General features: G+C 44.3%; 2 protein-coding genes across 3 annotated transcripts; both read right to left on the reverse strand.

The window, feature by feature from the left end:
- Positions 1 to 1,063: 1,063 nt before the first annotated feature.
- LOC139175848 (zinc finger protein 25-like) lies at positions 1,064 to 16,165 on the reverse strand. 2 transcript variants are annotated; one of them, XM_070767168.1, is made up of 4 exons: positions 16,088 to 16,165; positions 14,322 to 14,442; positions 13,313 to 13,426; positions 1,064 to 3,451 (listed from the first exon to the last, which is right to left on the reverse strand). In XM_070767168.1, exons 1-4 carry the CDS (start codon positions 16,118 to 16,120, stop codon positions 2,253 to 2,255), a joined length of 1,467 nt encoding a protein of 488 aa, XP_070623269.1. In that variant the 5' UTR covers positions 16,121 to 16,165; the 3' UTR covers positions 1,064 to 2,252. The 2 variants fall into 2 exon arrangements, with proteins under 2 accessions (XP_070623269.1, XP_070623268.1); XM_070767167.1 differs by having other exon boundaries at positions 14,316 to 14,442.
- A 271-nt stretch (positions 16,166 to 16,436) lies between these two features.
- LOC139175847 (NADH-ubiquinone oxidoreductase chain 2-like) lies at positions 16,437 to 24,050 on the reverse strand. The gene is made up of 3 exons (XM_070767166.1): positions 23,440 to 24,050; positions 19,617 to 21,121; positions 16,437 to 18,293 (listed from the first exon to the last, which is right to left on the reverse strand). Exon 3 carries the CDS (start codon positions 18,142 to 18,144, stop codon positions 16,660 to 16,662), a length of 1,485 nt encoding a protein of 494 aa, XP_070623267.1. The 5' UTR covers positions 18,145 to 18,293; positions 19,617 to 21,121; positions 23,440 to 24,050; the 3' UTR covers positions 16,437 to 16,659.
- Between the last annotated feature and the right edge of the window lie 1,104 nt (positions 24,051 to 25,154).

Below are 25,154 nucleotides of genomic sequence, written 5' to 3' on the forward strand. Positions count from 1 at the left end.
AAGAAAGGAAGAGGGAAAGAAAAAGAAAAGGGAAGGAAGGAGGCATTATAAAGGAAAAGGATTGTGGGATATGGGGTGTGGAGCATCAACGCCATTCTATAGAAGAGACGTGCATGCAGAAAGGGCGCGATTCTGGTAAAAATTACATTGTGGTCCGTTTGTGTGAGGAAGTTGCCAACGATTTTTTTAAAAATCGATTTAGCCGACAGACTTATTGCCACTATTTTTGAGATCACCTTTGGACAATGTGGAATTTTTGGCAAAGGGCCTTGACAGGTTTGCCAAGCGCAGAAAACGGAGTAGTTAACATTGAGGCCACTTTCAATCTCTTCAACTCAGGCTCCACAGCGACCAAAATGGCAGCCGTGTTTATCCCTTTTTTTCCCCTCAGGAAAATGGCAGCTGCATTTTCCTGCTTTTTCCCCCCTCCTCAGGAAAATGGCAGTCAGGTTATCCCACCGTTTGTTCCCCGCCTTTCCCACCACTCAGGAAAAGGGCAGCAAAATGGCGGTGGTGTTTTCCTGCCTTATTTTCCCTCCTCAGGAAAATGGCAGCCGTGTTTTCCCACCTTCCCCCACCTCAGGAAACTGGAGAGAGAGAGAGAGGAACAGAGAGAGAGAAAAAAGAGGAGAGAGTAAGAGAGAAAGAGAAACAGAGAAAGAGAAACAGAAAGATAAAGATAGGAGAGAAAGTAAGAGAAAAGAGAAACAGAGAACATAAGAGAAACGGAGAGAGAACTTAAGAAAGAGAAATAGAAAGAGAGAAAGTGAGAAATAGAAAGAGAAACAGAAACAAAGAAATTAAAAGAGAAACAGAGAAAGAAAATGAGAGAGAAACCGAGAAATAGAAAGAAAAGAAAGAGAGTCAATGACCAAACTATTGTAAGTCAAGGACTCCCGTATCCTAATTGGGAAATCCGTTTGATGGAAGGACGTCACCTCGTCATCGACTTTCGGGATCTCAATGTCCTCCGTCTCGCTTGCAAATCGAGCAAAACGGAACCCCCCCCCATTTATTTCTGCTTCCCCCCACCCCACCTCGCCAAAAAATATTAATGTCTCCATTTATGGCTTCCAAATATCCATTTTTAATACAAGCGGACAAAAAGGATATCATACATCTGGGAATCATCAGTGCCATTTTTTTCTTTTTTACTTGTTTTCTTTTGGCAAATTTGGCGACTCCGACGGGGCCCGAAAACTATCCATTTGAAGACCGGTGGCCTTCAACTCCCAGAATTTCCCAGCTGACACGGCTTTTAACATGGCTGGACTTCCCAGAATTCACGCTGGCTGGGGAATTCTAGGAATTGAAATCCGCCGATCTTTCGAATCGGGAGGATGCGCTGGGACCAACCAAATTGAAGGATATTCCGGGACAATTAAAGGGTTCACGGGGCCTCTAAGAGGCACGAATGGTTACTCGGTTCTTTCAACTTGGTCATTATTGTTGCGTTTATCTCTTTCTGGGACTCTAGCCGGCTGGTAAGACTTTATCATCAGCCGTCAATAAACTTTCATAGAAACATAGAAACATAGAAGTCTGATGGCAGAAAAAGACCTCATGGTCCATCTAGTCTGCCCTTATACTATTTTCTGTATTTTATCTTAGGATGGATATACGTTTATCCCAGGCATGTTTAAATTCAGTTACTGTGGATTTATCTACTACTTTCCTTTCCTTTCGAAAATATTTCCTCTTTTTATAATGTCAATAATGCCAATTTTATATTATTTTGATACGTTGTTAGCCACCCAAAGTCTACCGGAGTCGGGCGGGATACCAATCGTGTAAACTACTCGACAATTAAACTTTAAATATTTACTCGACGATTAAACTGCAAATATTTTTTTTGTACATCCTGAATTAGATAATCCGGGTGCGTAGCTTAGCTCTATTGAGGCCGTGCGTGCATGTGTGCGCGATTCCGGAAAAAATTATCTGAGTTTTTTTGGTTCCGCACAAGCAATTTTTGCCCAAGGACGTCTGTGTGAGATTTCAGCCAAATCTCACGGCGGTGGCTGTGCTCCCAATGGCAACGACTTGCTCGGGGCGCCATAAATAAAGAGTTCTACACAGTTCTGCACGGTGATAGACGTCTCTCATTCACACAGTTCTGCACAAGGGGGAACTGTCTTGCCATCGGCGAGCAAGAAACTTCTCTCGTATACACAGTTCCGCATGCCTCCTCCACCGCGCAAGTTTCCTTCTCCCTTGACTCCCGAGATTCCGACGGGGAGCAGCATCGCACTTCACCGGTGGCTCCTCTCATGCAGCGTCAGGTACTTCTGCTGCGTGAACCGCCTTCCGCATTGAGAGCAGGTGACGGGAAATGCCTTTCGTGGGACAGATGCCTTCCTCACCACCATTCGGTCATCCGCTGCCGGGTCCCACTTCTTCCGGAGCGGCGCGCTCCGCACTGATGCCTCCTTTTCGTGTGTCCTCTCATGCACACGCATGATCTTCTCATCATGGAAACGTTTGGCGCAGAGCGGACATTCGAACGGCTTCTGTGTGGCACTGCCGGTGGGCGGCAATTTCTCCCCACGGTGGACTTTCAGGTGGCTGTTGAGGTGCTGTTTTTGCCGGCAACTCTTGCCACAAAATGGACACCGGTACGGACGTTCACCGCTGTGCATCCTGTAGTGAATATTCAGCGTCGTCTTGTCGCGGAATGTCTTCTCACACTCAGGACATTCGTAGGGCCGTTCGCCGGTGTGAAAACGCAGGTGCTTCAGCAGGTGCTGCTTGTAGCCAAAACGCCGCCCACATGCCAGACATGAAAATGGCTTCTCGCCCGTGTGAACCCTTTGGTGACTTCTCACGTTGCGTTCCTGCGCAAAACGCTTCCCACACTGCGGACAGGCAAATGGGCGCTCCGTTAAATGTGACACCATATGCGCCACCAAAATCTGCTTCAGACGAAACCGCCGCCCGCATTGTGAACACGCGAACGGGCGCTCCGTGGAGTGCGTCCCTTCGTGTTTGCGCAAACTCTGCTTCTTCGCAAAGCTCTTCCTGCATTCGGTGCAAACATGCGGCTTTTTTGGATCCAGTGCGCGCCGCAGATGGTTTTGAAGCTGCTTCTTGGCCGCAAGGGTCTTTTTCGCTGGAGGTGGTGGCGGCGGCAATGTTTTCTTGTGCAGGTGGGTTTTTATGTGGCGCTTGAGGTCACCGCGCGAGGGGAAGGCTTTTGGGCAAAGGCGGCACGCAAAGGGACGTTCGCCAGTGTGTGTACGGATGTGGATCACCATTGCCACATTGCTGAGGAAGGTTTTCTCGCATTCGGGGCATTTGGGGGGGTTCGCCTTCAGCGTTGGGCGGGGGGCAGGTTTGGGGGCTGGGTTGGAGGTCCGCGGGCGTCCTCGCTTCCGCTTGCCACTCGTCGTTGTGAAGGGCCCGGCCTCCCTTCGGACCTCACCGTCGTCGTCCGCCATTCGTACACCGTCTCCTGCAGGTGGGAAAAGAACAAGGCCTCGTTGGTGATGGCACAGAATCGTCAATAAACAAAACATTCTTGGCAGAGAGTAACCATTAAAGAGCTTGGAAGCTAGTAAAAACAGGGAACATTATTAGCACCTGGTTAGGAGTGGAAAGAAACTTACTTGGAAGGAGGGAGAGAGAGAGAGAGAGAGAGAAAGAGGGGGGGAAAAAGGAAGGAAGGAAAAAGGGAGGAATGAAGGGGAGAGAAAGAAAAAGGAAGGAAGGAAAAGGAGAGAAAAAAGAAAGGGGAAGGAAGAAAAAAGATGAAGGATGGAGAGAGAAAGAAGGAATGTAGGAAAGAAAGGGGAAAGAAGGAAGGAAAAAGAGGAATGGAGTGAGAGAGAGAGAAATGAAGAAAGAAAGAAAGAAAGAAAGAGGAAGGAACAAAAGCAAGAGGAAAGGAAGGAATGAAGGAAAGAGGAATGAAGGAAAGGGAAAGAAAGAAAGAAAGGGGAAGGAATGAAGGAATAAGAGAGGATGGAAGAAGAAAGAAGTCTTTGTAGGCTTTTTTCATTCCCCAAACTTGCTCCGAGTACAGTGATACCTCATCTGTAATACAGTGATACCTCATCCGAGTACACTGATACCTCAGTGATACCTCATTAGTGATAAGAAGAAGAAAAACTGCGGCATCACGAAGCTTAGTACCGGGAATAATACATGCATTAATGGGAATAAGGAGATCGCTGACCATTTCAATAGCGACTTCTGTTCAGTTTTCTCAAAAGACACCTTACAAAATAATACTATACTGTAGAGGGATATAGCATTGCTTCCAGCTGTACGGATTCAGCTCCCGTGATCTTAGAAGCCGATGTCTTAGAAGAACTTGAACGATTAAAGATAAATAAGGCAATGGGTCCAGATGGCATCCACCCCAGAGTTCTTAAAGAACTCAGATCTGTCATTGCTACCCCCCTGACTGATTTGTTTAACCAATCCTTGTTAACAGGAGAAGTTCCTGAGGATTGGAGAATGGCCAGTGTTGTGCCTATCCACAAGAAGGGCAGTAGAGAAGAAGCTGGTAACTACAGGCCAGTTAGCTTGACATCAGTTGTAGTTAAAATGATGGAGACTCTACTCAAAAAGAGGATAAATCAGCACCTAAAAAACAATAACTTATTGGACCCAAATCAGCATGGCTTTACTGAAGGCAAATCATGTCAGACTAATCTCATTGATTTCTTTGACTATGTCACAAAGGTGTTGGATCAAGGTGGTGCCGTGGATATTGCCTATCTGGACTTCAGCAAAGCCTTTGATACGGTTCCACATAAAGAGCTGATAGACAAATTAGTGAAGATTGGACTTAATCCCTGGATAGTTCAATGGATTTGCAGCTGGTTGAAGCGTAGACATCAGAGAGTTATTGTTAATGGCGAGTATTCTGAGCAGAGTCGGGTTACAAGCGGTGTGCCACAAGGGTCTGTTCTGGGTCCTATTCTTTTTAATATGTTTGTGAGTGACATAGGGGAAGGTCTGGTAGGGAAGGTTTGCCTATTTGCCAATGACTCTAAAGTGTGCAATAGGGTTGATATTCCTGGAGGGGTCTGTAATATGGTAAATGATTTAGCTTTACTAGATAAATGGTCAGAGCAATGGAAACTGCAGTTTAATGTTTCCAAATGTAAAATAATGCACTTGGGGAAAAGGAATCCTCAATCTGAGTATTGTATTGGCAGTTCTGTGTTAGCAAATACTTCAAAAGAAAAGGATTTAGGGGTAGTGATTTCTGACAGTCTCAAAATGGGTGAACAGTGCAGTCAGGCGGTAGGGAAAGCAAGTAGGATGCTTGGCTGCATAGCTAGAGGTATAACAAGCAGGAAGAGGGAGATTATGATCCCGCTATATAGAATGCTGGTGAGACCACATTTGGAATACTGTGTTCAGTTCTGGAGACCTCACCTGCAAAAAGATATGGACAAAATTGAACGGGTCCAAAGACGGGCTACAAGAACAGTGGAAGGTCTTAAGCATAAAACGTATCAGGAAAGACTTAATGAACTCAATCTGTATAATCTGGAGGACAGAAGGAAAAGGGGGGACATGATCGAAACATTTAAATATATTAAAGGGTTAAATAAGGTCCAGGAGGGAAGTGTTTTTAATAGGAAAGTGAACACAAGAACAAGGGGACACAATCTGAAGTTAGTTGGGGGAAAGATCAAAAGCAACATGAGAAAATATTATTTTACTGAAAGAGTAGTAGATCCTTGGAACAAACTTCCAGCAGACGTGGTAGATAAATCCACAGTAACTGAATTTAAACATGCCTGGGATAAACATATATCCCTCCCAAGATAAAATACAGAAAATAGTATAAGGGCAGACTAGATGGACCATGGGGTCTTTTTCTGCCGTCAGACTTCTATGTTTCTATGTTTCTATCTTATGAACCCCTCTTCATACAAACATTTCGTGATACGAACCTGGTACTTAAGATTTTTTTGCCTCTTCCAACTATTTTCACCTTACGAACCCGAGCCGCTTCTGCTGGGATGCCCCACCTCCGGACTTCCATTGCCAACCAGCTCCAATGGCCTCGTCCACTTCATCAGGTGTCACCAGATCAAACTCTTCCCAGACAGGTGGACAAGTACGGGCCCCAGTCACATCGACTGACTCACTGTCAGTCGACTCTGATATCCAATCGGAGTCGAGGTCTGCCCGGATCCGAGCGACTTTATCAGCGAAAAATGTGTTAAAATCCTCAACACTACTCTGTAAGGGCTCCCCAACTCCCCCCTGGTTGAGAAGGGAGCGGTCACCCTAAACAGAGCGGCCAGGCGAGATTCCGCTGATGCAATCAAGGCGGCATGATACGGGCATCTTGCCACTTTTAGCGCCACTTTGTAAGTCTTAATATGAGCTCTTACAAGTGTTCGATTGGATTCGGACTTACTCTTCCTCCATCGCTTCTCTAGACGTCTCTTCTGGCGTTTCAACTCCCGGAGCTCCTCATTGAACCATGGAGCTCTACAGGGTCTAGTGCCACGGAGAGGTTGCAACGGCGCAATCCGGTCAAGAGCCTCCGCTGCAGCCTTGTTCCAGGCCTCAGCAAGAGATTCTGCCGAACTGTGGAGAATGTATCTGGAATAACCCCAAGGACCCTCTGAAAGCCCTCAGGCATCTTGGGCAGAAACTCCTAGTCGGTTCCGCCTCCCTGCGGGGTAGGATTGGAGCCAGGAAGTCGAGCCTCAGTAGAAAATGTTCTGACCATGACAAAGGCAACACTTCTAAGCCCCTCAGTCTCAGACCATTACTCAGTAGCTCAGAGAGGAATACCATGTCGGGTGCGTGTCCTCCCTCATGAGTCGGACCCTGTACTACTTGGGTCAGGTCCATGGCTGTCATGGTGGCCATGAACTCCTGCGCTATCCCAGAGGTTTCACCGAGTGACGGTAGGTTAAAGTCCCCCGAGACAATAAGTCTGGGAAACCCCACCACCAGCCCGGCTACCTCCTCGAGCAGCACAGGCAGGGCTGTTGACACGCAGCTGGGAGGCAGGTACGTGAGTAACAATCTGACCTCCAAGTCCAACTTCACCAGGAGGGACTCGCAACCCGCAATCTCTGGAGCAATGAGTCTACGCAGGCAAAGGCTCTCCCTGGCTATCCAAAACCCGTCTGGGTAAATTTCAGAGCGAGGAACTCCTCCCTGGGCCCAGCCAGGTTTCAGTCACACATGCCAGATCGGCCTCTTCATCCAGGATCAAATCCTGGATGAGGAGAGCTTTATTCACCACCGACCTGGCATTGAGTAGCAGCAGCCTGAGCCCAGGGTCAGAATTACACTCGTCAGTGCTCTGGGTTGAGCTCATAGAACCGGAAGAAGGAATCGCTGCTAAGTAGCGATCCCTCCTTCCCCTGGAACGGCTACCTCCATGGCTCCCACCATATCTGCCTCTCCCCAGCAAGACTGGGATATTCTGACCCTCTGTCACCCCAGAGATAGGTGCTCCCTCCCCTCCTGCCTCTCCAGCGTCAAGTGTGCCAAAAATTTCATCCATACCATATCCATTCACTTCATACATACTATAATCCCACCCACCCACTCCATCCCATCCACCCCCCTCCTCCCATCCACCCCCATTCACTCCACTCCATTCATTCCAGTGGTTAGAAACATCCATCACTAAAAACCCCAATAATTAATTTTAAAATATTACGCCCGCCCCAAATATCCATCGATTAACACCCCCCCAATAATTTAATTAAGATATAGAATTAAAATATGGCATTAAAATACAAATTAATATTAATTATCAATTACTCTAAAACTAGTACTAGATGCCAAATTATTAAATATAAAAAAAAAAAATACAAGGAAAAAAATCAGTTGAAAATCATTTAATTCATGATTACTCCCTGCCAAGAATGTTTTCCAAACCCAAAAACAAAAAACAAAATGAAAAAATAAAAATAAAATAAATGAAATAAAAATAATAAAAAAGGAAAAATAAAATAAAATAAATAAAACAATAAAAAAGGAAAAAATAATCACACATTGGAAAATTAAAATAAATAAATAAATAATAAAACATGAAAAAGAAAAAAGAAATCACAGAGGAGAGAGGAAGGTAGTGGCCTAACGGCGCGCGAATCATATAACTATAAACCAAAATCAGCAAAGTTTGGTAACAATAGGGGTTATTGATTTTCTTGCTAAGTACTTGTATTTCAATACATTGTTAAGATGACTGGCTTGGTGCAGTGTAACAGTTGTTTGGCTGTTGTCTTCCGTAGTACCTTGTGGAACTTGGGGTACTGCCCTCTTTGCATAAGGACATCTAGGTTAGATGGCGAGATCTCTAGATTGCAGTCCTTAGTTTGTAGCTTGCAGTCCGAAGTGGAAAGATTGTCCCAGCCACATGCTGTAATGCAGCCATGTGTGCAGCCTCCACTTCCACAGCGCCCCCCGAGGAGGAGGGCTGTTTGGACAACTGTTGGTTCAGGAAGATTACGTGCAGTTGAGCAAAAACATAGCAATTTTGGTCTCTCTGTATCGAATTCCTATAATGTTCTTGCGGATTTAAATAGTAAGGATGTTGGAGATATTAGCAAGGTCCCTCAGGCAGAGAATGAGGGGATGTTCAAAGGGGAAGTTGTCGTAAATGTCACCAAACCATCAAGTGCAGTTAGAAATAAAAAGAGGACACATTTTCTTGTGGGTGATTCGACTGTAAGAGGTGTTGATTTGGGACAAAGCAAGGATGTGGTGAAGGTGCTGAGGTGTCTCCCAGGGGCCACTGCCAGCAGGGACAGGAGGCGGATTACAAACATTGTTGAGGCTGTGAGTAAAGGTAATAACGTTGATGTGGTGGTGCATCTTGGCACAAATGATTTGTCCCAGAGAAATGTTAATGTAGTAAAAAGAGATTTTCAATGTCTAAGTGTGGAGCTGGGTAAAATAACTGATTCGGTGACTTTCTCAGAGGTGTTACCGGTTTGTGGCCAAGAGGATAAAACAACGTGTATCAGAGAGTTTAATGTGTGGTTAAGGCAGTGGTGTAAAGCTGAAGGTTTTGGCTATGTAAGTCATGATGTCAGTAGGTGGTCTAATAGGGAGTTGTTTAAGAGGGATGGTTTGCATCCATCATACAGAGGTACCCAGGTGCTCGGTGAGGAATTCAGAACTTTTTTGGACAGGCATTTAAACTAGGTAAAGGGGACAGAGATGTAACTGATGTGGGTGATTTCTGTCCCCGACCAATGAGGATAAAGCAGTTTTTGGAAGCTTATGAAAAGGGAGCTGCAAATGAAATAGATGTAGTTGTTGATGATAAGGGGCAAACTAATAATGAAAATAATGTTCTTCGGGTAATGTGCACGAATGCTCGAAGCTTGAGCAACAAGCTCTGTGAATTAATGGCCATAATATATAGAGATAATTTGGACCTGGTTGCCATAACTGAGACATGGTTTAAGGATTCTAATGAATGGGAAATATCCATACCAGGATATACACTGTATAGGAAGGATAGAATAGAGAGAAGGGGAGGTGGAGTAGCCATTTATATTAAAGAAAGTCTAAAAACAACACTAATTCACAATACATGTCAAGATCTAGAGACTCTCTGGATTTGCATGCAAAATAAAGAAGGTTCTGTCATTAGAATTGGGGTGATCTATAGGCCTCCAGGGCAATCTGAGGAACATGACAACAAGATGGTGGATGAGATTACCCAAATGGCAGTAAAGGGAGATATTGTGGTTATGGGTGATTTCAACATGCCTGATGTTGACTGGAATATCCCCAGTGCCCTTACATGCAAAAGTTAGAATATAGTAGAGGCCTTTACAGGAGCAGCTCTGGCACAGCTGGTTAAGACACCAACTAGAGGGGAGAATATTCTAGATTTAGTTTTTACGAATGGGAATTGGGTTTCAGATGTCAAGGTGGGAGAAAATTTAGGATGCAGTGACCATCTATGTTTGTGGTTTGATGTAAAAACTAATTGTGAGCAATCCTATAATGCAACCAAAGTATTGGATTTCAGAAAAACAAATTTTAATGCAATGGGGGAATATTTAGAAAATGAATTAAAGGGGAGGGATAAAATGGCAGGAGCGAGCACCCAGTGGACTGTATTAAAAAAGGCCATCTTAAAAGCCACTGGACTGTATGTAAGACAAATAACTAAAGGTAAAAGGAAGAAGAAACCGCTATGGTTTAGCAATGATGTAAGGGCTATAGTCAATGAAAAAAAGGCTGCCTATAGGAGGTATAAAGAGTCTGGAAGTATAGCTGATAGAGAGGTGTATAAAATGAGACAGAAGGAGGCGAAACAGATAATATATGCTGCTAAAGCCTCAAAAGAGGAAGAAATTGCCAAATCTGTAAAGAAGGGGGATAAAACCTTCTTCAGATATATTAGTGATAAGAAGAAGAGAAACTGCGGCATCACGAAACTTAGTACCGGGAATAATACATGCATTAATGGGAATAAGGAGATCGCTGACCATTTCAATAGCTACTTCTGTTCAGTTTTCTCAAAAGACACCGTACAAAATAATACTATAGAGGGATATAGCATTGCTTCCAGCTGTACGGATTCAGCTCCAGTGATCTTAGAAGCCGATGTCTTAGAAGAACTTGAACGATTAAAGATAAATAAGGCAATTGGTCCAGATGGCATCCACCCCAGAGTTCTTAAAGAACTCAGATCTGTCATTGCTACCCCCCTGACTGATTTGTTTAACCAATCCTTGTTAACAGGAGAAGTTCCTGAGGATTGGAGAATGGCCAGTGTTGTGCCTATTCACAAGAAGGGCAGTAGAGAAGAAGCTGGTAACTACAGGCCAGTTAGCTTGACATCAGTTGTAGTTAAAATGATGGAGACTCTACTCAAAAAGAGGATAAATCAGCACCTAAAAAACAGTAACTTATTGGACCCAAATCAGCATGGCTTTACTGAAGGCAAATCATGTCAGACTAATCTCATTGATTTCTTTGACTATGTCACAAAGGTGTTGGATGAAGGTGGTGCCGTGGATATTGCCTACCTGGACTTCAGCAAAGCCTTTGATATGGTTCCACATAAAGAGCTGATAGACAAACTAGTGAAGATTGGACTTAATCCCTGGATAGTTCAATGGATTTGCAGCTGGCTGAAGCGTAGACATCAGAGAGTTATTGTTAATGGCGAGTATTCTGAGCAGAGTCAGGTTACAAGCGGTGTGCCACAAGGGTCTGTTCTGGGTCCTATTCTTTTTAATATGTTTGTGAGTGACATAGGGGAAGGTTTGGTAGGGAAGGTTTGCCTATTTGCCGATGACTCTAAAGTGTGCAATAGGGTTGATATTCCTGGAGGGGTCTGTAATATGGTAAATGATTTAGCTTTACTAGATAAATGGTCTAAGCAATGGAAACTGCAGTTTAATGTTTCCAAATGTAAAATAATGCACTTGGGGAAAAGGAATCCTCAATCTGAGTATTGTATTGGCAGTTCTGTGTTAGCAAATACTTCAAAAGAAAAGGATTTAAGGGTAGTGATTTCTGACAGTCTCAAAATGGGTGAACAGTGCAGTCAGGCGGTAGGGAAAGCAAGTAGGATGCTTGGCTGCATAGCTAGAGGTATAACAAGCAGGAAGAGGGAGATTATGATCCCGCTATATAGAATGCTGGTGAGACCACATTTGGAATACTGTGTTCAGTTCTGGAGACCTCACCTACAAAAAGATATTGACAAAATTGAACGGGTCCAAAGATGGGCTACAAGAATGGTGGAAGGTCTTAAGCATAAAACGTAACAGGAAAGACTTAATGAACTCAATCTGTCTAGTCTGGAGGACAGAAGGAAAAGGGGGGACATGATCGAAACATTTAAATATATTAAAGGGTTCAATAAGGTCCAGGAGGGAAGTGTTTTTAATAGGAAAGTGAACACAAGAACAAGGGGACACAATCTGAAGTTAGTTGGGGGAACGATCAAAAGCAACATGAGAAAATATTATTTTACTGAAAGAGTAGTAGATCCTTGGAACAAACTTCCAGCAGACGTGGTAGATAAATCCACAGTAACTGAATTGAAACATGCCTGGGATAAACATATATCCCTCCCAAGATAAAATACAGAAAATAGTATAAGGGCAGACTAGATGGACCATGAGGTCTTTTTCTGCCGTCAGACTTCTATGTTTCTATGTTTCTAAATCAAGAAAGGAAGGAAGGGAAGAAGAAAGGAAGGAAGGAAGGAAGGCAGACAAATGGAGGAGAAAGAAAGAAAGAAAGAAGCCAAAAAGAAAAACCAAGTAATAGTCTTAATTATTACACATAACTTTATCTTCTATATATAGTAGACTTGCACCAGGTAAGTTTCTTTTGCATAGTTAAAGGTTTGAGGTTTGTAGGGCGGGTATATTCTTTTTTCAAGCCAATGGCAAAATAGATCCCAGCAATTATAGAATTGAGATTCTTCCTTGTTTCTTAATTCTAATGTTAATTTAACCATTTCTGCACACGGTGTAATATTCTCCAGTAATAGCTCCTCCGGTGGTATTTCTTCATTTTCCCACATTGGAGCGAAAGCCATTCTAGCTGCAGTTGTAATATGAATTATCAAATATATGTGATTTTTATTCCTAAGAGAAAACATTCTGGGGTTTTATTCAAATTAACATCTAAAATATTGTCGAGCCAGTTTCCTATTCTTCTCCAGTAGGTTTGAGATTTTTTTGCATTCCCACCATAAATGGTTATACGTTCCGTATTCTTTTTTGCATTTCCAGCAGTTGGACTATAACTTTTTTTCTATCTTTGCTAAGTTGGCGGGAGTGGTATGCCATCTGTAAAACATTTTAATCCACTTTTCCTTATAAGATGTTGCTAAAGCCAGTTTATAATTCCTACTCCATAACAGTTGCCATTCCTCAGGTTTTATCTCTAATTTAAAATTTAAGTTCCATTTTTCTATGTATGTTTTTGTCATATCTAATTTATTGGTTAGCAATTGGTTCTTGTATTTTTTGTTAATAAATAACTATTTCAAATTATTAAGTTATCTATAATGGGCTACAGAGAATGTATATAGTTCATACACTATGCAGACCTGTTGCACACACGCCCGCTTCTATTATGTTTCTAATTCTATGTGTATCGTTTTTGTATTGTCATTATGTATTTATATATGTAAATAAAATTTATTAAAAAGAGAAAGAAAGAAAAAGAAAGGGAGAGGAAGGGAGGGAGGAAGGAAAGAAAAAGAATGGAAGACAGAGAGAGGAAGGAAGGAAGGAAAGAAAAAAGGAAGCAAGAAATAAAGAAAGAAAGAAAGAAAGAAAGGGAGAGGAAGGAAGGAAAAATAGTGATTTTAAATACAAATCCTGACCGAGCCACTGTTCTTCAACGTCCGTCCATGCGCAGGGTTGGCGCAATTCTCCCGTAACGACGGGCTCCTTTCGTTCAATTTGGTCGATGATCCACGGTTTGACAGACAGGCGTCCTGTCGGAAAGGGAGAGTTGAAAGGGAAAGGGGTGGGGGGAGTCACTTGATTGATTGATTGATGGATTGGTTTTTGAAGAGGTTTTCCTCCTCCTCCTCCTCACCCTCCTCCTTCTTCTCCACTCCATCTTTTCCTTCCTTCCTCTTTATTTCTCGCTCCTTTATTCCATTTTCCTTCCTTCCTTCCCTCCTTCCCCTTTCTTTCTCTCTCCTTCTTTCCACTTTCTTTCTTTCTTGCTCATTCCTTTTTCCTTCCTTCCCCTTTCTTTCTCTCTCTCTCTAGCCTTCCTTCCTTTTTCTTTCTCTCTCCTTCATTCCTTTTTCCTTCCTTCCTTCCATCCATCCTTCCTCTTTCTTTCTTTCTTTCTTTCTTTCTCTTTTCCTTCCATCCTCCCCCTTTCTTTCTCTCTTTTCTTCTTTCTTTCTTCTTTCATCCTCTCTTTTTCCTTCCTTCCTTCCACTTTCTTTCAGGAAGGAAGGAGAGGGGGGAGGGAGGGAGGACTGAGAGGAAGGAAAAAGGGAAGGAACTAAGAGGAAGGAAGGAAGAAAAGGAAAGAAGGACTGAGAGGAAGGAAGAAAGGAAGAAGTGAGAGAAAGGAGGGAGGGAGGGAAGGAAGGAAGGATTGAGAGGAAGGAAAAAGAGAAGGAAGGAGGAAAGGAAGGAAGGACAGAAGGAAGAAAGGAAGGAAGGATAGAAGGAAGGAAGGAAGGAAAAGGACGGAAGGAGGATTCCCCAAAGGGAGAGAGTCTGTAGCTTTCTGTTGTTCTTGCGGTTTGGAGGTCGTTCTGCCCCCCCCCCCTGCAAGCGACCACGAAGGATGCAGAGGACCCAACGCAGGACTTACCCTCCACCCTCCACCCTTAAGTAATTATTGAGTAATTAACTCACTCTTACCCAACGAGGCCACCGCCTGGTAGTTCTCTACCATCACCACCTGGTAAAGCTCCCGTTGCCATCCGCTCAACTGTTCCCATTCTTCCTGGGAGAAATAGACGGCCACGTCCTCAAACGTCACCTGGAAAAAGGAAACACAGCCGGGATTTACAAATCTGACAGACGACAAAACTCTTCCCGACGCAGGGAAAAACGGGAAAGAGAAAGACAAAGAGAGAGATAGATTAGATAACTGGCTAAATGGATGGATGGGTGGGTGGATTAGATAGAGAGACAGACAGAGAGAGAAAGAGAGAGAGACAGATAGGTGGGTGGGTGGGTGGGTGGGTGGATTAGATAGAGAGATGAGTGGGTGGGTGGGAGGGTGCATGGGTGGGTGGGTGGGAGGAGGGATGGATGGATGGATGGATAGATAGATATGGATGGATAGGTAGGTAGGTAGATAGATATTGCTAAGAGAAAAACAGCAATAACTACATAACTAAATATAGAGATAGATAGATGAAAGACAGACAGATGAGAACTAACACAGAAAGAACAAGAAATAATGAGAAAAAACACAGATAGAATAAGGGAAAGTGTGAAAAAAGAAAGGGAAAGTGAAAAAGGGAGAGGGGAGAAGGGAAAGAGAAAGACACAGAGTTAGAAAGGGAAAGTTGGGGAAATGGGAGAGAGAGGGGGAAAGCGAAAGGAGGAGAGAGGGGAAAGTGAAAAAGAGAGAGAGAAGGGAGGAAATGAAAAAAGGAGAGAGAAAAAAGAGGGAAAGAAAGACACAGAGATAGAAAGAGGGAAAGTGGGGGGAAAGTGAAAGAATGAGAGTGGGAAAGTGAAAAAAGAGAGAGAAGGGAGAAAGTGAAAAGAGAGAGGGGGAAAGAGAAAAAGGAGAGAGAGAGAAAAAAGAGGGAAAGAGAAAGACACAGAGGAAGAAGGGGAAAGTGGGGGGAAAGGGAGAGAGAGATAAGTTACAGCTTCACAATTTTGCGTGGCTTTTTTCCCCCTCCACTAAAGAATTCTATTTTGGGGGCCCTACCAATGAGGAGCGGGCGGGGGGGGGTTGTTGGAGAGACTGCTGGGGGGGGCGCATTAAGCAAAACTATTACGTCACACACACGCGCCTCCCCCAAAAAGCTTCATACAACCAAAATCCATTAACAAGTGGTTTCCGCCCACTCCCTCCGAAGCCGGAAACCCCGCCTCTTTCCCCCTCCACGCCCCGCCCCCCTTTAGGGCGGAGCGGGGCTCCCTGGGCCGGGGTCGGCCATTTTGAGGGGTCTTCTTTCCCCCCTCCCCTTTCCTGCCCACATCGGGGAATAAAAGCCCCCCCCCCCAGGGGGTGAAGACTGGGGGAGGGGCTGGATTTCAGTGTGTGCAAGGGAGGGTGAAGACCCGGGGGGGCGAGAAACCCACTCGATGTACCCCCCCCCCCCAAAACAAAGGTGGCGAAAGAAAGAAATTGACTTCATTTTTTAAGGGTGGGGAGGGAGGGGAATGGAGTCCCCCCCCTTAAGGAGGCCATTCGGGGGGGGAGAGATATATAAAACCCCTCATCCCCTCTCGCCCCCCCCAACCTCCCCACCCTTAAAAGGGGAGGTGCCTAGAAAGGAAAAAGCAGTGAAAGTGATTGGATGCATCGGAAGAAACAGGTTGGGGGGGGAGAGGCCACCACCAGGAGATAAATACGCCCCCTCCCCGCGCAGATCCCCCCCTCGATGGACCCCCTCCCCCCCCATCCCGGCCGCGGAGGGGGGCGTGGTGTTTTTTTTTACCTTGCCCGGCCGGGATCTCCTCGTCTCCTTCATGGCGCCTCTCGGCGAAGAACAAAGGCGTAAAGGGGACGTTTTGGGGGGCGGGGAAAGGGGAGGGGCTTCCTAGGCCCCGCCCCTCCGCGGAAGAGGGGAGGGATCTGGTGACGTCAGGAGGGGAGGGGCTCATTTCTGAGGGGGGTTTGGGAGCGCGGGTGGTGCGGCTGTGGGGCATGGGGGGAGTGGGCGAACTCCTATCTGTCTGTCTGTCAGTCATTTGTCATCACTCGCTCGCTCACTCCCCCCCCCGCTCTCTCGTCTCTTTCTTTCTAGGTCTCTTATCATTTATCATCAATCTTTCCTTCTTTCCTTTCTTTCTTTTTCTGTCTCTCTCTCTCTCTCTAACCTTTCTTTCTCACTCCCTTTCTTTCTATCATTTATCATCAATCTCTCACTTGCTCTCTTTCTCTTTCTATCCTTCCTTTCTTCACTTCCTTCTTTCTATCCTTCCCTCCGTTTCTTTCTCTCTCTTTCTATCACCTATTTCTTTCTTTCTTTCTCATTTTATCTCTATTTTTCTCTATATACCTATTTCTCTATTTATATCTATCATTTACGATCGCTCTGACTGTCTCTATATCTATCTTTCTTTCTTTCCTTCCTTCCTTTCCTCTCTTTCCTTTCTTTTCGGGTGGGGAGGAAGGAAGGAAAGATGGAAAGGGAAAAAGAAAGAAACAAAGAAGGAAGGAAAGGGAAAAGGAAGAAAGAAAAAGGAAGGAAGGGAAGAAAGAAACAAAAAAGAAAGATGGAAAGGAAGAAAGAAAATAAGAAAGAAGGAAGGAAGGAAAGAAAGAGGAAGGCAGGATAGAAAGGCAAAGAAAGAAAGAAAAGAAAGAGACGGAAGGAAGGGAAGAAAGAAAGAAAGAAGGAACGAAGAGAATAAAGAAAGAAAGAAATAGGAAGGAAGGATAGAAAGAGACAGAAGGAAAGAAAGAAAAAGAAAGGAAGAAAAGTGAAGAAAGAGAAGGAAGGAAGTGAAGAAAGAGACAGAAGGAAAGAAAGAAAAAGAAAGGAAGAAAAGAATGAAGGAAGTGAAGAAAGAGAAAGGAAGAAGGAAGGAAGGAAAGAATGAAGGAAGTGAAGAAAGAGAAAGAAGGAAGGAAAGAAGGAAGGAAGGAAGTGAAGAAAGAGACAGAAGGAAAGAAAGAAAAAGAAAGGAAGAAAAGAATGAAGGAAGTAAGTGAAGAAAGAGAAGGAAGGAAGGAAAGAATGAAGGAAGTGAAAGAAGGAAGGAAGGAAAGAAGGAAGTGAAGAAAGAGAAAGGAAGGAAGCGAAGAAAGGAAGAAAAGAATGAAGGAAGGAAGTGAAGAAAGAGAAAGAAGGAAGGAAAGAATGAAGGAAGTGAAGAAAGAGAAAGAAGGAAGGAAGGAAGTGAAGAAAGAGACAGAAGGAAAGAAAGAAAAAGAAAGGAAGAAAAGAATGAAGGAAGTAAGTGAAGAAAGAGAAAGAAGGAAGGAAGTGAAGAAAGAAGAAAGGAAAGAAGGAAGGAGGTGAAGATAGAGACAGAAGGAAAGAAAGAAAAAGAAAGGAAAAGAATGAAGGAAGTAAGTGAAGAAAGAGAAGGAAGGAAGGAAAGAATGAAGGAAGTGAGGAAAGAGAAAGAAGGAAGTGAAGAAAGAGAAGGAAAGAAAGAAAAAGAATGGAAGAAAAGAATGAAGGAAGGAAGTGAAGAAAGAGAAAGAAGGAAGGAAAGAATGAAGGAAGTAAAGAAAGAGACAGAAAGAAAGAAAGGAAGGAAGAAAAGAAGGAAGGAAGGAAGTGAAGAAAGAGAAGGAAGGAAAGAATGAAGGAAGGAAGTGAAGAAAGAGACAGAAGGAAAGAAAAGAAGAAAGGAAGAAAAGAAGGAAGGAAGGAAAGAAAGAGAAAGAAGGAAAAAAGGAACGAAGGAAAGAATTAATTCTGGGAGTTGAAGTCCAGGAAGTGACGCTGGCTGAGGAATTCTGGGAAATGAAGTCACCACTCTTAAAGCGATCAAACTCTTTATTTAATGAAATATTTCCATTGCGGAGGAAATCTCCCATCAGACTTTGGGTTCAAATCTGCCGCGGGGGGGGGGGACGGACGGACGTCGAGACCCCCCCACAATCCAGCAAGCACACACACCCACAGTTACGACGTGGCGTTTTCGCACTCTCTCGTCTTAAGTCCAGTGCTCAGAAGCTTTTAGAGGCTGTTGGGAGGGGGAGCGGGGAGGGAGAAAAAAATTCCAAATAATACAATCAGGATAGGTCTAGGAATAGATTGTGTAATATTCGCAATGTTGACACTCTACACTCCATTTCCACAATCCTTTGCCTTCATTCTGCCCGAAGTAGAACAACGTTGATTCTCCACACCCCATTTCCCACAATCCTTTGCCTTTATATTTCCTAATTCATTAATTTAGTAATTAATGAATTAGTGATTAATTCAGTGTTTTCAACCAGTGTGCCGTGGCACACTAGTGTGCCGCGAGACATGGTCAGGTGTGCCGCGAAGCTCAGAGAGAGAGAGAAAAAGCAAGAGAGAGAAAGAAAACGAGAGAGAAAGCAAGCAAGAGAGAGAGAGAGACAGAAAGCAAGAGAGAAAGAAAGCAAGAGAGAGAGAGAGAGAAAGAAAAGCAAGAGAGAGAGAGAAAGAAAGCAAGAGAGAAAGAGAACAAGAGAAAGAAAGCAAGAGAGAGAGCAAGAGAGAGAGAGAAAGCAAGAGAGAGAGAGAAACAATGGGAGGGAAGGTGGGAGAGAAAGACATAGAGGGAACTAGGGAGTGAGAGAGAAAGAGCAAAAAAGGAAAGAAGGAAGAGACAAAAAAAGGGATGGAGAGAGGGAGAAAAAAGAGGAGAGAAAGAGGGAGAGAGAAATAGAGCAAAAGGGAGGGAGATATTTTTTGGTCCAAACGTTTTTTAGCCCCCCCCCCCCCAATGTGCCCCATGGTTTTTGTAAATGTAAAAAATGTGCCGCAGTTCAAAAAAGGTTGGAAATCACTGGATTAATTAATTAATTGATTTATTATTATTAAATCATTACTTAATCATTATTAATTAATAATTAAGAATATTCATTAATTAATGTCATCCAAGTTACAGCAGCCTGGGGGGGGGGAGGAAAGGGATCTTAATTAATTATTTCCGATTAAATTATTATTATTTACTTAGATTTAGTGACAGTTGGAAAGTGCAACAGGAAGGAAGGATAGAAAGAGAAATAAATAAATAAAGAGGGAGGAATTATTGATTTATTATTAGTAAATCATTACTTAATCATTATTAATTAAGTAATAATTTATAATATTCATTAATTAATGTCCAAGTTACGGCAGCCCTGGGAGGAAAAGGGATCTTAATTAATTATTTCCGATTAAATTATTATTATTACGAATGATTTACTTAGTGACGGTTGGAAAGTGCGACAGGAAGGAAGGATAGAAAGAGAAAGGAAAGAAGGAGGGAAGAAAGAAAAAAGAGAAAGGAAGGATAGGAAGAGAAAGAAAGAAAAGAAAAAAAGAAAGCTCTCACCTCTTTGCCTGTTGTGTGGGGGTCAGGGCCTTGGAGTCCAGAATGCACCGGGGAAAGTGGGCAGGTCCGTTGTCCGGGGCTCCTCGCACCTGTCGTGGAGGGAGGGGCCTTCCTCGCTCTTCTCCCGTGGGGACTCTGGGAGGAGGGAAAGGAGGGAGGGTGGAAAAGAAGAGCAAATCCCTCGGCCTTGGAGCCCTGAGGGGATCGGCTAGTTGGGTTGGGAGACATCTCAAGGGAAGTGTCGGTTGGGGAGCAGCGAGGAAGCCCCCCTGTCCTCCTCTCTACCCCCCACCTCCACTCCTCTTCCTCCTCCTCTTTCTCCTCATCCTACTCGTATTCCTACTATTACTCCTACTTTGTCCTACTCCTACTTCTACTCTTACTCCTACCACTCCTGCCATTCATCCTACTGTTCCTACTACTACTAGTAGTAGTAGTCCTGCTACTACTCCTACTCCTACTATTCCTACTCCTCTACTCCCACTCCTTCTACTCCTACAGCTACTCCTACTCCTGCTACTCCTACTCCTACTACTACTACTACTATTCCTACTCCTACTATTCCTATACCCACTCCTTCTACTCCTACTGCTACTCCTACTATTCCTACACCCACTCCTCCCACTCTGCTGCTATTCCTACTCCTATTCCCACTTTTACTACTCCTACTCTTACTCTACTCCTACTCCTTTCTGCAAACCTCACTCCATGATAGAACTGATGAAGTTACCTAGTTGGGTCTCTCTCTCTCTCTTTCCTTTCATTCTTTCCTTCCTTCCTTTCTTCCTTCTTTCATTCCTTCATCATTCTTTCTCTTCCTTCCTCTTTCTCTCTCCATTGTTGCTCCCTTTTTCCTTCTTTCCATCCTTCCTCCTCTTTCCTTCCTTTCTTCCTCTCTCTCTCTGTTCTTCCAGCCTCTCTTTTTCCTTCCTTCCCCTTTCTTTTTGTCGTTCTTTCTTTCTCTCTCTCTCCCTCCATCCTGTCTTTTTCCTTCCTTCCTTGTTCTTTCTTTCTCTCTCTTTTTTCCTCCATCCTCTTTTATCTTCCTTCCTTCATTTCTTCCTTCTTTCCTTCCCCTTTCTTTCTTTCTTCTCCATCTTGTCTTTTTCCTTCCTTCCCCTTTCTTTCTCTCTCTCACTTCTTACATCCTCTCTTTCTCCTTCCTTCCTTCCTTCCTTCCCTCCCTCCTTTCTCCTCCTCCTCCTCTAGTTGGGTCATTGGACCCCATCCCCGATGCCCCTTCCATGCACAAAAGCCCCGCCCTGTATGGCGGAAACTCCGTCCTCGAGGTCGGTGGGAGGAGCTTTGCCTTTGGCTCCTCCCCCTCCCCCAAAAGCCCTGCCCACTCCACTCACCGCTGTCTTCATCAGGCCTCGGCTCAGCACTGACAGGCTGCCCAGGCGGTAAGGCCTCCATCGTTTGCGCTGGTACTCAGTCGTCCGGGGAATGCGGATGGTTGCTGGGCTACCGTCGCCATGGCGACTGTGCGGGATGGTTGATAGGGCCTGGAAGTATAACAATGTTGAATCCCCACACCCCATTTCCCACCATCCTTTGCCTTTTGACTCCCTGGAAGTATAATGATATGCTAGCTCGGGAATTCTGGGAGTTGAAGTCTACACGTTGTGGAAGATGTCGCATATCCTCGGAGGCCATCTACTCTGACCCCCGTGCTCGAGAGATGGACTTTTACAGAATCCTTTTTTTCTTTTTCTTTCTTTCTCTCTTCTTCCGCCCTCTTTTTCCTTCCTTCCTTCCTTTTTCTTTCTCTCTTCCATTCTTTTTCTTTTCTTCTTCCTTTCTTTGCTCTCTCTTCTTCAATCCTTTTTCCTTCCTTCCTTCCTTCCTTCCTCTTTCTTTCTTTCTCTCTCTTTCCATCCTCTTTTTTCTTCTTTCCTTCCTCTTTCTTTCATTCTCTCTTCTTCCACCCCTTTTCCTTTATTTTATTTATTTATTCGATTTTTATGCCGCCCTTCTCCTTAGACTCGGGGTGGCTTCCAACATGTTAGCAATAGCCATTTTTAACAGAGCCAGCCTATGGCCCCCACAATCCGGGTCCTCACTTGACCCACCTCGGAAGGATGGAAGGCTGAGTCAACCTTGAGCCGGTGATGAGATTTGAACCTCTGACCTGCAGATCCACAGTCAGCTTCAGTGGCCTGCAGTACAGCACTCTACCCGCTGCACCACCCGGGCTTCCTTCTTTCCTTCCTTCATTCCTTCCTTCCTTCTTTCCTTCCTTCCTACCTCTTTCTTTCTTCCTTTCTTTTTCTTTCTTCATTTCTCTCTTCTTCCAGATTGTACCCACCTCCATCTCCCTGGATTCCTCTATTCCCTCTTCTCCATCTGACATTCTTCCTTCCTCTCTCCTTCTTTCTTTCTTTCATTCCTTCCTTTCTCTCCCCTTCATTCCTCTTTTTATTTCCTTCCTTCCTCCCTCCCTCCCACCCTCCTTTCTTTTCTTCATTCCTTCTTTTCTCTCCCCTTCATTCCTCTTTTTATTTCCTCCCTCCCTCCCTCTTTCTTTCTTTCTTTCTTTCTTTCTTTCCTTTCTCTCCCTTTCATTCCTCTTTTTATTTCGTCCCTCCCTCCCTCCCACCCTCCTTTTTTATTTCTTTCATTCCTTCCCTTCTCTCCCCTTCATTCCTCTTTTTATTTCCACCCTCCCTCCCACCTTCTTTCTTTCTTTCTTTCTTTCCTTCCTTCCTTTCTCTCCTCTTCATTCCTCTTTTTATTTCGTTCCTTCCTCCCTCCCTCCCACCCTCTTTCTTTCTTTCTTTCTTTCATTCCTTCCTTTCCCTCCCCTTCATTCCTCTTTTTATTTCCTCCCTCCCTCCCTCCCACCCTTTCTTTCTTTCATTCCTTCCTTTCTCTCCCCTTCATTCCTCTTTTTATTTCCTTCCTTCCTCCCACCCTCTTTCTTTCTTTCATTCCTTCCTTTCTCTCCCCTTCATTCCTCTTCTTATTTCCTCCCTCCCTCCCACCTTCTTTCTTTCTTTCTTTCTTTCTTTCATTCCTTCCTTTCTCTCCCCTTCATTCCTCTTCTTATTTCCTCCCTCCCTCCCTCCCTCCCACCCACCTTCTTTCTTTCTTTTGTTCCTTCCTTTCTCTCCCCTTCATTCCTATTTTTATTTCCTCCCTCTATCCCTCCCACCTTCTTTCTTTCTTTCTTTCATTCCTTCCTTTCTCTCCTCTTCATTCCTATTTTTATTTCCTTCCTTCCTCCCTCCTACCCTCCTTTTTTCTTTCTTTCTCTCCTCTTCATTCCTCTTTTTATTTCCTTCTTCCCTCCCTCCCTTCCACCCTCTTTCTTTCTTTCTTTCTTTCTTTCATTCGTTCCTCTCTCCCCTTCATTCCTCTTTTTATTTCCTTCCTTCCTCCCTCCCACCCTCCTTTTTTCTTTCTTTCATTCCTTCCCTTCTCTCCCCTTCATTCCTCTTTTTATTTCCTCCCACCTTCTTTCTTTCTTTCTTTCTTTCTTTCATTCCTTCCTTTCTCTCCTCTTCATTCCTCTTTTTATTTCCTTCCTTCCTCCCTCCCACCCTCTTTCTTTCTTTCATTCCTTCCTTTCTCTCCCCTTCATTCCTCTTTTTATTTCCTTCTTTCCTCCCTCCCTCCCTCCCACCCTCTTTCTTTCTTTCCTTTCTCTCCCCTTCATTCCTCTCTTTTTATTTCCTTCCTTCTTTCCAGGTGAGGTCATCCCACTTTCTTTTTCTTCCTTCCTTCCCTCCCTCCCTCCCTCCCCCTTCCTTCCTTTCTTTCTTTCTGTCCCCCCCTCTCTTTCTTTCTCTTCCATTCCCACCCCACCCCAGATTGGACCGACCTCCATCTGCCTGGATTCCTCCACTCCTCCTCCTTCTCCATCCGACAGCTCGGCCAAACCCAGAATGACGATGGTGGCAACCCAGAACCACAATCGCTGGATTCCATTCTGAAGATCGACCCACCGATCTCCTGGGGAGAAGCCGAGGAAGAAGGAGGGAGAGGAGGAGGAGGAAGACAAGTCCAGGGTGCCTTGGACAATAGTTAAAGATTAACCGACATCTTACAAAAAAAGGATTAACTTGGATCGACGAGTAATCCAGGGATGGGACCATGGAAAATTTCCCATTCAGTGGGGAAAAAAACAGAAAGAGAGAGAGAGAGAGAAAGAAAGAGAGAGAGAGAGACAGAGAGAGAGAGAGACAGAGAGAGAGAGAAAAAAAAAAGACAGAGAGACAATGAGAGACATAGAGAGAAAGAGAAAAAGAATGAGAAAGACAGAGAGAGAGACAGAGAGAGAAAGAGAGAGAGAGAGAGAAAGAGAGAGACAGAGAGAGAGGGAGAGAGAAAGAGAGAGAATGAGAAAGACAGAAAGAGAGAGACAAAGTGAGAAAGAATGAGAAAGACAGAAAGAGAGAGACAGAGAGAGAGACAGAAAGAGAGAAAGACAGAGACAGAAAGAGAGAGAGAAAGAAAGAAAGAAAGAAAGAAAGAAAGAAAGAGAGAGACAGAGAGAGAGAGAGAGAGAGACACAGAAAGAGAGAGAGAAAAAGAGAGAAAAAGAGAGAGAAAAAGAGAGAAAAAGAGAGAGAATGAGAAAGACAGAAAGAGAAAGAGAGACAGAAAGAGAGAAAGACAGAGACAGAAAGAGAGAGAGAGACAGAGAGAGAATGAGAAAGACAGAGAGAGAGAGAGAGAAAGGGAGAAAAAGAGAGAAAGAGGAGAGAAAGAAAGAAAGAAAGAAAGAAAGAAAGAAAGAGAAACCCAGCATTTCAACAGGTTCTTCTGCAAGGTCTGCATCGCAAGGACGTCCATTGAAACCCAAGTTTGTAAAAGAAACGAGTGAAAACTCAGCATTTCAACTATTTATTTGTGAAATTGCTCCGTTGAGTGACGTTTGCTGGGAAAAGGGGTCCTCTCGATTATGAGAGGTGGATTCCAGCTTGAAGCCTGCAGAAGAAGGAAGGGGGAAAAAAGTTGGCATCCAGACTCAATTACAGTGGTACCTCTGCTTTATGAAGTTTTTGAGATACGAACCGGGTGTTCATGGGTTTTTTGCCTCTTCTCACGAACCATTTTCAATTTATGAACCCTTGGTACTCTCTCGGCAGCTGCTGCTGTGAGCAGCAGCCAAAACAAGCACTTTTAAGTTTGTAGGCTCTGAGGATCAAAAGAGAGTTTCTCTCTTCAAAATGCCCCTTGCTTGCTGCTACGTTCTCTGCCCGAACTCTCTTCAAAATGCCCCCTGCCTCCTGCTACGTTATCTGCCTGATCTCTCTTTAAAATGTCCCTTGCTTGCTTCTACGTTCTCTGCCCGAACTCTCTTCAAAATGCCCCCTGCCTCCTGCTACGTTCTGTGCCCAAACTCTCTTCAAAATGTCCCTGCCTCCTGCTACGTTCTTTGCCCGAACTCTCTTCAAAATGCCCCCTGCCTCCTGCTATGTTCTCTGCCCGAACTCTCTTCAAAATGCCCCCTGCCTCCTGCTACGTTCTCTGTCTGATCTCAATTCCAAAATAACCTCTCGCCCACCAATTCTCCTAATTAGTTTGCATGCA

Source organism: Erythrolamprus reginae, chromosome Z (genome assembly GCF_031021105.1).
Source record: "Erythrolamprus reginae isolate rEryReg1 chromosome Z, rEryReg1.hap1, whole genome shotgun sequence".
Taxonomy (NCBI): Eukaryota; Metazoa; Chordata; class Lepidosauria; order Squamata; family Dipsadidae; genus Erythrolamprus; species Erythrolamprus reginae.